Here is a 13,505-nt window from a genome sequence, read left to right as displayed (position 1 = left end):
TTCTGAAAAGCTACAACAATTCTTACTACGAGATTTAATTGAGCATTAATAAAGAGCAGGACACTGCCACCTACTTTGTTTTCCCCATTCCTATTAAACAGTTTAGAGTAATGCCTCCCACTCTAGACCATTGTCTTTTGAAAGTGAAATACCTACAACCACAGTGATCAACCAGATACAAACAAGTACTATCACACAAATATGCTTGTTAGATATCAAATCCATATAGCTCCTGCAATTAAGGGGTTTTTCACAAGGTTAGGATAAATGTTCTCTAGCACAGGACCTATGACATGAAAGTAGGTCCCACTAGTTGGTCCATCCAAACATATCCTTAAATAGAGATTTAAATTAGCTTCAATAAGCAAACCAAAGATCTATGCAATATGATGTGTAAGTTTGCTGAGTTTACCTGATGAGTTATATGAAAAAGTGGTGAGTGGAGGGGCAGTGGCACACATAAAGCATCAGACTGGGAAGTACGAATCTTTTCTTTTTGGAGTGGAAGAGGATGTGTAGATTAGGTGTCAGCTGTGAAGAGTGTGTATGAGGTAACTTAGAGAAACAAAAAATCTGCACACGGCATTTATAAAGAACAAAAGAGCATCTGACACAGATGATAAGGATGCTTTGTGGAAGGTGATATGAATATATGGTGTAGGAGGAAAGAAACCTGATGCAGTGTGAAGTGTTTGTCAAGAGACTAAGCATGTGTGCAAGTGGTTCCAGGTGAAAGTGGGTCGGCAGCATGGGTGTGTGATGTGACCATGGCCCTTTTATTTGTTTATGGATGGGGGTGATGAAGGAGGCAATTAATAAAAGGGTTTTAGACGGAGGCAGAACTGCAGTCTGTTGGGATGAGGGTGGGGAGTGGGACAGGAAGGTGCATCAGCTACCTGTTGATGACAGCACTAGTGACAGATTCGAGTGAGAAACTATTTATGATGGTTTCTGAATCTGGGATAGTGTGAAATGATAAAATTGAGTATACACGAGAATAAAAGCACGTTTATTAGGTTTATAAGTGGAGAGAGATAAGTTATCTAGGATGTGAGTTTGAAAGGAAAAAACTTGCTAGAAGTGAAAAGCTTGATACCAGGGAGTGGCCAAGGTAGGGAAAGGAGCCATGGAAGCAAAGGTGAGTCACAGGGTGGATGAGGAGGTGAATGCCCTTGAAGCACTGAGGAATGTGTAGAAAGAAAGGTCACTATCTGGGAAGGTGAAGATGGATTTGCTTGAAGGTACAGCAGTTCCTATTTTGCTGTATGGAGGTGTAGCATGGGCAATAAAAGAGAATTTACATTAACGAAGTCACACACAGAACCGACAAGGAAATGGCCTTATTCACTAACATCTAATCTCCAGCTGTTATGTACAATGCACTGAAACTACAGTGTGATTAAAATCACACACAGATGCCTTTAAATTCAGTAAGATCCATCCATAGGCCCCAAACATACATAATTTCTGCAAAACTAGTGAAAATAGTTTTCTTCCATAAAAACATAAAAAATTGGGGGACTTTCTGAAGTGTTGGGAAAGCATCCATAATTTTCCCCATCCATCTAATTATATCTCTGATGCCTGTTCCAACCTGGAACTCCCTTTAGGGGGTGGTCATGGCAATAAAGTCACCATAACTAATGAATCCCAGCACTGCTTCTTAGCCTTTAGTACCTCACCCTTAACAAGCCACCAGCAGAGAGCAAGTCTAACGTAGTGTCTGCAGAGGCTCCCACTGACTACTACTACCTAATATTACAGCCTACTACTTCTATCTAATGTTTCTAATCAATGCTCCAGCCTAAACAGTCCTACTTAAGATCTATTGCTCCTACCATTTTACCAAATGCATGGCTTGCAAACAGTGCTCACTACAAGAAAATTTAGTTTTGAAGAATGAGCAATGCAAGGTGAGTGCTGTCGAATATCATGTGTAACAAGGAGAAACTGTACATTTGTAAACAGAATGCCGGTAGTCCATGTCTGGGTTAGGCAAAACGACAGCTACTTGGGTCATAGGAGTGCAACCTGACAGCCGCTGAGGTCCTGGCTCACTATGCAGCCATCACTAATCTTCCCGATGACCATCTGGGTAGTATTGATAATATACCTCCCTGGCAATTGGTTGCCTACTAACAACTTAACTCTCCAATTTTTCTATATACAATCAGGTGCTTTTATGAGTGGATTCATTGTACACTGCATACAACTTTCAAAGAATGCATCCCAAAGTACTACAGGGAAAGCCTGTACAGTATACTTAGTCAGTGTTCATTCATTTACATTTACAGTATTTAGTCATTAAAATGCTATTAGTGTATAAGTGAAACCTTCACATATACATGAAAATCTAAAGCAGATTTTTCATCAAAAGGGGAACTTTGCTATCAGGTAAGATTTTAAGTCCCATTTGTTTGAGAAACCTACCTTCACTTATAGCAAAATTGCTCATAATGGTCTTTTCTGAGAATGCAACCCTCATTATAACCAAGGGAGACCATTACATGGAGAAGAGAATGTTCAGTAAATTAAACTGTCTTGTAAATAAGGAAATTCATTTGAGAAAACATATAGACTTCACGGAGTCAAACAAAGAGCAATAAAGGCAGTAACAATAAGGAAGCTAGGCTACATGGAGAGGTTAGAGGGTATAGATTTGCTTACAATGATGGCATGAAAAAAAGGAAGGGTACAAGATGAAAGCTTTCAAATTTCTAAGTCAACAATGCTACCAGTGAGCATTTATTTGAAATCAGCAAATGTGGGCCAACTAAAGTAAATGGCAAAAACTGAAAAGCAATACATGAGAAAAGAAATCAAGTAGTCCTCTTGAGTATTTTACAGTTATCGCACCTCGTTCCTAATAACTGTTTCAGTTATCCATATGTTTAGTTTTCTAAGGAATATCATATTCTTTTGAAGAATCTTATTGTTGTATGTTACAATATGAAATTTTGTTAAAATTAGATTGTAAATAAATGGTGGTGGTGGTGGTGGTGGTGGTGGTGGTGGGGGGCTGGAAATTCTCCCCTTCCATTTCTAATTTTCCAAAAGTGGGGGGGGGGCTGGAAATTCTCCCCTTCCATTTCTAATTTTCCAAAAGATGGAACAGAAAAGGGGGCAAAGCAAGGATATTCCCTCTAAGGCTCAGTCCTCTAAGCTTAACAACACTACTTCGCTAATGCAGGAAATGATGAATATGTATGAAAAAATTAACAGTAGATATTCATAATATTACAATTTATGGGAAACCAAGGAATATGTCAGACTTAAAATAAATTAACTGGAAGTATTTGTATACAAGAACAGAAAAAGTATTGAAATGTTTACATTCTGTTCACCCTCTCCCCCTGAATAGCTCGAGTAGGATGTGGTATAATGCTATTGGGTAAATGTATAAAGTCATCTGTACACATCTTAGTGATTTCAAAGACTTATGTTATACACTGCAGTCAGTATATTTGCCTAAGATTTATTAAGTAAAATAGTAGAGGGACATCATTGTATCAAGAGTAAATTGTATTTTTGTGTTCAGAGAGAGCACATTTTTATTTTTGCTAATACAAATATATTTCTTCTTTCTTCTTTCATACTATTCGCCCTTTCCCGCATTAGCGAGGTTGCGTTAAGAACGGAAGACTGGGCCTTTGAGGGAATATCTTCACCTGGCCCCCTTCTCTGTTCCTTCTTTTGGAAAATTAAAAAAAAAGAAAAAATATATTTACAAATATATTTACAAATACAAATATATAACTGGAGGTGGAAAGATGGAGTGAAAAAGAATTTGAGTGATCGGGGCCTGAACATGCAGGAGGGTGAAAGGCTTGCAAGGAATAGAGTGAATTGGAATGATATGGTATACTGGGGCCGACGTGCTGTCAATGGATTGAACCAGGGCATGTGAAGCGTCTGGAGTAAACAATGGAAAGTTCTGTGGGGCCTGGGTGTGGAAAGGGAACTATGGTTTTGGTGCATTATTACATGACAGCTAGAGACTGAGTGTGAACGAATGGGGCCTTTGTTGTCTTTTCCTAGCACTACCTCGCACATACGAGGGGGGATCGGGTTGTTATTACATGTGTGGCGAGGTGGCAATGGGAATGAATAAAGGCAGACAGTATGAATTATGTACATGTGTATATATGTATATGTCTGTGTGTGTATATATATGTATATGCTGAGATGTATAGGTATGTATATTTGCGAGTGTGGACGTGTATGTATGTACATGTGTATGTGGGTGGGTTGGGCCATTCTTTCGTCTGTTTCCTTGCGCTACCTCGCTAACGCGGGGGACAGCAACAAAGCAAAATAAAAAAAAAAACAAATATATTTTTATAACTTTTTTACCACATTATGGTATTTGACCAGTGTGGGAAGAAAACAAAATATTTATATATCAAGTGGCCATCAGCTGTCAGATGTTATCCAGATGATAAGGGAATCTGTGTCTAGCCCAAATCTCTCTGTTAACAGAAGCCAATGTTTCACAGTTCTATCTTACTGGGCCTATGGGCTGATTATACACCCTTGAAGGAAGGGGTGAGGTTTGTAACAGTTAATAGAATACGGGACAGGTAGAAAAGCTGAAAGAAAAACTGTGAATGAAGTATACAGATATTCAAATCTTGTATGATAGTAAAGGCAGTCTATAATATGGAGCCCTACATGTGAAACGACCAATTCATAATTACCTTCTTGTATTGTTACTCTGCAGGAGGGGTTTTATACTTATGAGGCCCCTATCTCTTGAACATTCTGTATCATCACACTTCTTAAATTCATGTATGCTGTCCCATCCTGTACACTGTACATACAATAAGGTAATTAGAATTAAGAACAAAAATAGATACAAATACACATGCTCACATAAATGCAACAATATGTAGTGTGGTACCTGTGTAGTAAGCTTGCCAGAGCACAGGAGCCGTAAAGTCCAAGCAGACAGGCGTGTTGGCACCAGTCCATGGTCACTGATGTTGTATACTGGCTGTGATAAAGCCTCATGATTGTTTATATGAACAGACAAACTATACGGCATCTGCAATATTCATAGTTATCCATTAACAGAAGTAAAAAAGTACCATTAATATTCTTGCCTTATACATTAAACCTTTCATTACAATAAGATACATCTGTAGATGGATAAGGTACAGAGTACATATGTGGCTGAAAAGCTCTGCACCCTAATTTAAATTCCCAGCTGATGCATGATGCCATGTCTTATCCAAAGATGTCTACAGCAACCTAACAATCAATTTTCGAAGAGTATCATGCATAATTGTCATCCATAAATGTCAAAAGAAAGTGTACCTTAACTGCATCATCATAGTGGGAAGGCAGATTGATAAAGCAGCTATAGTATGTCTTCTGACTCAGGTAGCTGTCTTATCTTTCAGCCTCACTAACACGTGGACTACTGGCATTGTCCACAAATGTACAATCTCTCCTTGTCATATATAACACTTGACTTACACAATTCATTCTTCATAACTCTAATTATTCCTGTGGTGAGCACTATGCACTAGCCCTGCCTTTTGGCAAAATGGTAAGAGCAGTAGATAAAAGTAGTAGGTAGGAATATTAAGGCTGAAGGATTAGGTAGTAGTAGAAAGTAGGAGCATTAAATAGAAGTCAGTAGGAACATTAGAGGAGCCACAGCAAATGCTGTGCTAGACTTGCCCTCTGCTAGTGGCCTGTTATGGATGAGGCACTAAAGGCTAAGAAGCAGCACTGGAGTTCAATTGTTATAGTGACTCTATTGCTGTGGACACCTCTATGAGTGAGTTCCAACTGGAACAGGCATCAGAGATACAGGATAGATATATTAACAAGAAAATAAACAATTACTTTTGTATCGTTTTTCAAGGATTTCGTGAAAATGAGGTAATTTTCTCATATATTCAGGAAAATAATGTCTGGACATTGTAAAGATAAATACTTGAATAATGTGCATAAAATGTAAAAATACATAATTTGCATAAAATGTAAAAAATACACATAATGTAAAAAATATGTGTATGGTGTACATGAAGTACATGAAAACATGCCTGGTATAAAAACCATACAGTGTGTAATATGATTAGGTCTAAGCAGAATGAAAGCACATCTTGAAAAACTTACAAATATCACATACGTAAATAAAGAACTTCCATGCTTCTGTCCAAGGTATGCAGTACATCCTCCCAAATCAATAGAGAAGGAGGTTTCTTTTTTTCTATCCTACTTGTTTACTTTTCCCTTGTTAGCAAGGTAGCACCACAAATAGACAAAGACTCATTCACTCACTTCCATTCTCTAGCCGTCACATGTAGTCTATCGAATCCACAGTCCCCAATCCACAACCAGGCCCTACAGATTTTACTGTGGTTTCCCCAGCTGCTTTATATGCCATGATTCAGTCCAATGACAATATTTCAACCCTGTATACCACATCACTCCAATTCATTTTATCCCATGCACACCTTTCACCAACCTGTATGTTCAGGCCCCCTAGCACTCAAAAATCTTTTTCACTCCATCCTTCCATCTCTAATTTGGTCTCCCCATTCTCTATGACCATTCCTCATCTGACACATGTATCCTCTTTGTCAACCTCTCATCACTTATTCTCTCCATATATCCAAACAATTGCAGAGCATCCTCGTCAGCTCTCTCAACCATACTCTTCTTATTACCATACTTCTTTCTCATCCTATCATTACTCAATCAATAAACCTGTCACATCATATACAGCCCTCAAACATTTCGTTACTAACACATGTGAAGTCATTACTGGTATAAAAACCATACAGTGTAATGTGCTTAGTTGAAAGTAGCGGTTAGCATTCTTGACCATGACGCATTCATGAGCCACCCATGGTCAAGTGCATAGGTTCGAATCCTGGTTGTGGCAGTTGGTCCACAGTCAATCCAGCTGTTCATCCATCCCCAGGGGTTGGCCGATAAAATTAGTACATGGCTCAGGCTAGGGTATACACACATACATATGTATGTATATATAATGATAGGCATGTAAAAGAGAGACTTTTGGATGTTAATGTGCTGAGAGGGGCATGTCTGATCACTATCTTGTGGAGGCGAAGGTGAAGATTTGTCGAGGTTTTCAAAAAAGAAGAAAAAATGCTGGGGAGAAGAGAGTGGTGAGAGTAAGTGAGCTTGGAAAGGACACTTGTGTGAGAAAGTACCATGAGAGATTGAGTGTAGAATAGCAAAAGGTGAGAGCAAATGATGTGACAAGAGTGGATGAGGAATGGGTTGAATTTAGGGAAACAGTGATGGCATGTGCAAAAGATGCATGGGGAATGAGAAAGGTGTGAGGTGGGCAGATTAGAAAGGGTAGTGAGTGGTGGGGTGAAGAAGTAAAGTTGTTAGTGAAAGATAAAAGCGAGGTGCTTGGACGATACTTACAAGGAAGGAGTGTAAATGACTGGGAGATGTATAAAAGAAAGAAGCAGAAGGTCAAGAGGAACATGCAAGGGTTGAAAAAGAGGGCAAATGAGAGTTAGGGTAAGAGAGTATCATTAAATTTTAGGGAGAATAAAAATGTGTTTTGGAAGGGGGTAAATAATATGCGTAAGACATGAAAGCAAATGGGAACATTGGTGAGGGGGTAAGGGGGGAAGTTATAGCAGGTTGTGATGAAAAGAGCATTTTGAAGGTTTGTTGAATGCGTTTAATGATAAAGTGGCAGATGTAGGGTGTTTCTGTCTGGATGGTGTGCAAAGTAAGAGGGTCAGGGAGAATGGTTTGGTTAAGAAAGAAGTGGTGGTGAAAGCTTTGTGGAAGACGAAATCAGGCAAGGCAGCAGGTTTGGATGGTATTGTGGTAGAATTTATTGAGAAAGGGGGTGACTGTGTAGTTGACTGGTTGGTAAGGATATCCAATGTATGTATGGATCAAGGTGAAGTGCCTGGGGATTGGTGGAATGCATGCATAGTGCAAGTGTGCAAAGGCAAAGGGGATAAAGGTGAGTGTTCAAACTACAGAGGCATAAGTTTGTTGAGTATTCCTGAAAAATTGTATGGGAAAGTACTGATTGAGAGAGTGAAAGCATGTACAGTGTCAGACTGGTGAGGAGCAGTGAGGTTTCAGAAGTGGTATAGGATGTGTGGATCAGGTATTTGCTTTGCAGAATGTGTGTGAGAAATACTTAGAAAAACAGATGGATTTATGTGTAGCACTCATGGATCTGGAGAAGGCATGTGATAGGGCTGATAGAGAGGCTTTGTGGAAGGTTTTAAGAGTATATGATGTTGGAGGAAAGCTGCAAGAAGCAGTGAAAAGTTTTTTTTTTATCAAAAGTGTAAGGCATGTGTACAAGTAGGAAGAGGGGAGAGTGAGTGGTTCCCAGTGAATGTCAGTCTGCGGCAGGGGTGTGTGATGGCTCCATGGTTGTTTTATTCGTTTATGGATGGGGCGGTTAGGAAGGTAAGCACCAGAATTTTGGAGAGAGAGGCGAGTATGCAGTCTGTTGGGGATAAGAGGGCCTGGGAAGTGAGTCAGTTGTTGTTCGCTGATGATACAGCTCTGGTGTCTGATTTGAGTGAGAAACTGCAGAGGCTGGTGACTGAGTTTGGGAAAGCATGTGAAAGGAAAAAGTCTAGAGTAAATGTGAATAAGATCAAGATTATTAGGTACCGTAGGGTTGAGGGACAAGTTAAATGGGATATAAGTTTAAATGGAGTAAAACTGGAGGAAGTGAAGTGTTTTAGATATCTGGGAGTGGACTCAGCAACGAATGGAACCATGGAAGAGGAAGCGAGTCACAGGGTGGGAGAGGGAGCGAAGGTTCTGGAAACGATGAAGAACGTGTGGAAGGACAGAACGTTATCTTGGAGAGCAAAAATGGGTATGTCTGAAGGAATAGTAGTTCCAACAATGTTATATGGTTGCGAGGCACAGAAGAGGGTGGGTGTGTTGGAAATGAGATGTTTGAGGACAATATGTGGTGTAAGGTGGTTTGATCGAGTAAGTAATGAAAGGGTAAGAGACGTGTGGAAATAAAAAAAGTGCATTTGAGAGAGCAGAAGAGGGTGTGTTGAAGTGGTTTGGACATATGAGAGAATGAGTGAGGAGAGATTGACAAAGATATATGTGTCAGACACCAACCTCTGCAGTTTTTCACTCACACTTCTTTTTTATGCTGAAGGCTCCAGTCACAGAGAGAAGTCCACATCAAGGTCAGACCTTAACTGAAAGAGAGTAAACCCTCAAGTTAACGGACTAATAGTGGGGAAGGAGTAGCAATTAACGCCGAAAGCCCATTAAATCAAATGTAACCTATTTCTGTGCCACACTTAAGTTCACAAGCTTTCTTTTAACTCCCCTATCCCTGTAGGGCTTAGGGTGTAATACGAGAGGTGGGCGGCAGGAACCTGGCAATGTGGGAACGCTCACTAGCCAGTTGGAGGCAGGACTCGAGTGAGACAGAGGTGATGCCACCCCTCTCCTGTGAAAGGATACTTCTTTATAATAAAGTGAGGATAGACTTTCTACTTTTACTGCACCTCTTACAATCACTTGATGCCATTTTGAATTGTAAGGATTGCAAAATTATATAATAAATAAAGTCACAATTTTGAAATAACATAAACACTGTATGCAACCTGGCTGAAAGATAGCTTGGGGCAGACTTAGACTGAAACAAAGTGAGTCTACCCCATGCTACCAAAAACAAGTGTGATATGAAATGAGCATGGAGCAGTGTTTGATTCAAGAAAAAATCTTAAATTATTAATCAGTGTACTGAATTATCATTTGTCTGTTAAATCCGAAATCCACTATATCAGGGTCAGTTAAATGAAGGGTTTACTGTATGGAGAGAATAATGAAAGGGAAAAAGAAAAGACAAGGGAAAGTATTCACAAATTTTTGAGGAAGTGAAAAACTTATCTATTAAAATGTGCTAGGCTATAGCAACTGGAAAAGACAAAAGAAGGTAGAGAGTTGCTACACTATAGCAATTGGGAAAGACAAAAGAAGGTAGAGAGTTCCAAAGTTTCAATGCATATAGAAGGTACAGGGTTCCAAAGTTTCAATGCATAGGGAAATAAGCAGTCATCAAAATGGTCCACGCTTGAGTTGCTGATGGCCACACAGTAAACAACTAACTCACCTCCCATTCCCAGGCCTTCTCACTACCTGAAGACTAAATACCTGCCCCTCTCTCACAACAATCCTGGCAGTTATCTCCCTCACCACCCCATCCAAAAACAAATTAAACAGCCATGGTGAAATCCCATACCCTTACCATAGTCCCACCTTCACCTGGTACCATGCTCCCTCCTCATTACTGATTTGCAAGCATGCCTTATTCTCTTGATGAAATATTTTCCCTGCTTCTGATAGCTTTCCTTCTACACCATATATTTGTATGACCTTCCACAAAGCATCTCTATTAACTCCATCATCTGCTTTCTCCAGACTGATAACTGCCACAAACAAATCCTTCTCTTTTAAGAAGTATTTCTTACACACATTCTTCAAAGCAAACGCCTGATTCACACATCTACCACTCATGAAACCACACTGTTCCTCCCAAGTCTGATTCTTTGTGCATGCAACCACCCTCTTAATCACTACTCTTCCTTGTAACTTTACAGATACATTCAACAAACTTATTTATTTATAAATTTTGCTTTGTCGCTGTCTCCCGCGTATTCTAGATACTCACCTTCATCACACTTGCTTTTATTCATATTTATTCTCAACTTCCTCCTTTTACAAACTCTTCCAAGCACAGTCACCAACTTCTGCAGTTTCTCACTTGAATCTACCACCAAAGCCATGTCATCACCAAACACCAACTGACTCAATTTGCAGCCTCTTCATCCCCTTCAGACTCTTAGGTTGCCCCCCCCCTCTAAAATTCTTATAATTACCTCTCTCACCACTTCATGTATAAACAAATTAAACTGCCATGGTGACATCACACATCACTGTCAAAGACCATCCTTCACTTATAAACCACCCACTCTCCTCTCTCCTAAAATAAATCTACAAAAAAATCATACTGAGAAGTATAAATAACCTTGGCTTGCAAATCCAATCTACAAATGCTGTGTAAATATAAAATTTGCTTTTATTTGGATACATATCTAAATTCATTTAGACAATGGTTGTAGGAGACAAATCACAAAATACATATGAACAAAAAATCCTTGAAGCATTTTTATTTACTAGCATTTTGATATACAAAAAAAGTAACTAAAACTATTAAAAATTAAACATGGCTCATATCTTTAATATGCAACATATAATAACCACTCTCCCTATTTGACAATGGAAAAATTAAAGGGTACTTAAAATCTTTTAAATTCATGTGTTCCATAATAATGGCAGTGGAATATAATTTATGATCTGTATCCTACTAGCGGGAAGGTGCCATGGTTTGTAAACACAAGAATGTTCTCCAGTCCTCCACCATGGTACAGGCTGCCTTGTCTAAGTCAAAGTAAAAAAGTTAGTCCATCCATTTCAGTATGAGATATTAGTATTCTAACAAATGAGGTACAATATCAACCCAATTCTATGCAGCAGCACTAGACCCCTCCTTCCTAAACCACTCTGTAACTAACCATCAACCTCCAAGTAGAAATCAAAAGCTACCTCTGCCTCACACTTTAGTAACCTCTACTCATCCACTCCCTACAAATATAATAATGACATAATATATATGCACTTACATAAACTAACAAGCAATGAACAACTGACCTCCCAACTCACCAGACATAACGTATATACTCGTGTATAGTCAAAGTTTTCAGGACTAAATTTTTAGGCACAAAAATTTGGGAGTAAACCTATACATGGGTAATAATTTTGTTATGATGAAATCCATGCATGATGGGAAGGGCTAGGAGCAACTTTTAGCTTCAGACATGAAAACTATTTACCAGTTATTACCAGTAAGCAATGGAAATGCAAAATATGTACCAATCAGTGACGAAAAGCTGTGCAGTGCCTTTAGCAGATGAAGCTCACCAACTTACAGTAGGCACTAACAGTGTCTCACACCTCCATCACTATAGTTTATCTGAGTAGGCAATATAAAGTAGACAATATCACTAAACGTGAAAAATTGGAAGAGAATAAACAAGAAAGATGTTGTTGGGTGATTCTTGGTAGGGCTGAGGGAAAGAGTGCCACCTGTTTGGTTTTTTGGCAGGAGAGTCATGCAATTACCCATACTGGTATTTGTTTGGTGTCTTATGTATTTCTAAAAATTAATATTTGTATGGATGGACTAACTTTTTTACTTTGGATTTGTATGTAGCATTCATGATTCTGGAGAAGGCATATGATAGAGTTGATAGAGATGCTCTGTGGAAGGTATTAAGAATATATGGTGTGGGAGGCAAGTTGTTAGAAGCAGTGAAAAGTTTTTATTGAGGATGTAAGGCATGTGTACGTGTAGGAAGAGAGGAAAGTGATTGGTTCTCAGTGAATGTATATACATATATATATATATATTTTTTTTTTTTTTTTTTTATACTTTGTCGCTGTCTCCCGCGTTTGCGAGGTAGCGCAAGGAAACAGACGAAAGAAATGGCCCAACCCCCCCCCCCGACACATATATCCTCTTGGTCAATCTTTCCTCACTCATTCTCTCCATGTGCCCAAACCATTTCAAAACACCCTCTTCTGCTCTCTCAACCACGCTCTTTTTATTTCCACACATCTCTCTTACCCTTACGTTACTTACTCGATCAAACCACCTCACACCACACATTGTCCTCAAACATCTCATTTCCAGCACATCCATCCTCCTGCGCACAACTCTATCCATAGCCCACGCCTCGCAACCATACAACATTGTTGGAACTACTATTCCTTCAAACATACCCATTTTTGCTTTCCGGGATAATGTTCTCGACTTCCACACATTTTTCAAGGCTCCCAAAATTTTCGCCCCCTCCCCCACCCTATGATCCACTTCCGCTTCCATGGTTCCATCCACTTAGGGAGGTAAATGCAAGAGTCTTGGAAAGAGGGGCAAGTATGAAGTCTGTTGGGGATGAGAGAGCTTGGGAAGTGAGTCAGTTGTTGTTCGCTGATGATACAGCGCTGGTGGCGGATTCATGTGAGAAACTGCAGAAGCTGGTGACGGAGTTTGGTAAAGTGTGTGGAAGAAGAAAGTTAAGAGTAAATGTGAATAAGAGCAAGGTTATTAGGTACAGTAGGGTTGAGGGTCAAGTCAATTGGGAGGTGAGTTTGAATGGAGAAAAACTGGAGGAAGTGAAGTGTTTTAGATTAGATATATATATATATATATATATATATATATATATATATATATATATATATATATATATATATATATATTTTTTTTTTTCATACTATTCGCTATTTCCCGCGATAGCGAGGTAGCATTAAGAACAGAGGACTGGGCCTTTGAGGGAATATCCTCACCTGGACCTCTTCCCTGTTCCTTCTTTTGGAAAAAAAAAAAAAAAAAAAAAAAAAAAAAAAAAAAACGAGAAGGGAGGATTTCCAGCCCC

General features: G+C 39.2%; 1 protein-coding gene across 3 annotated transcripts in view; it reads right to left on the bottom strand.

Annotated features, from left to right (window-relative positions):
* The window catches only part of LOC139757299 (tyrosine-protein kinase Dnt-like), a 144,259-nt gene that overhangs the window by 110,286 nt on the left and 20,468 nt on the right, over positions 1-13,505 (bottom strand). Inside the window, exons 2-3 of one of the 3 annotated variants that reach the window (XM_071677673.1) lie at positions 9,115-9,197; positions 4,901-5,044 (exon numbers count right to left, since the gene is read on the bottom strand). In XM_071677673.1, the coding sequence (XP_071533774.1) occupies positions 4,901-5,044 (144 nt within the window). In that variant the 5' untranslated portion in view covers positions 9,115-9,197. Of the gene's footprint in view, positions 1-4,872; positions 5,045-9,114; positions 9,198-13,505 lie in introns of those variants that run through there. The other 2 variants (XM_071677672.1, XM_071677674.1) reach the window with 2 other exon arrangements.

This window comes from Panulirus ornatus, chromosome 25 (assembly GCF_036320965.1).
Source record: "Panulirus ornatus isolate Po-2019 chromosome 25, ASM3632096v1, whole genome shotgun sequence".
Lineage (NCBI taxonomy): Eukaryota > Metazoa > Arthropoda > Malacostraca > Decapoda > Palinuridae > Panulirus > Panulirus ornatus.
This window is presented reverse-complemented; position numbering and strand designations above follow the sequence as displayed.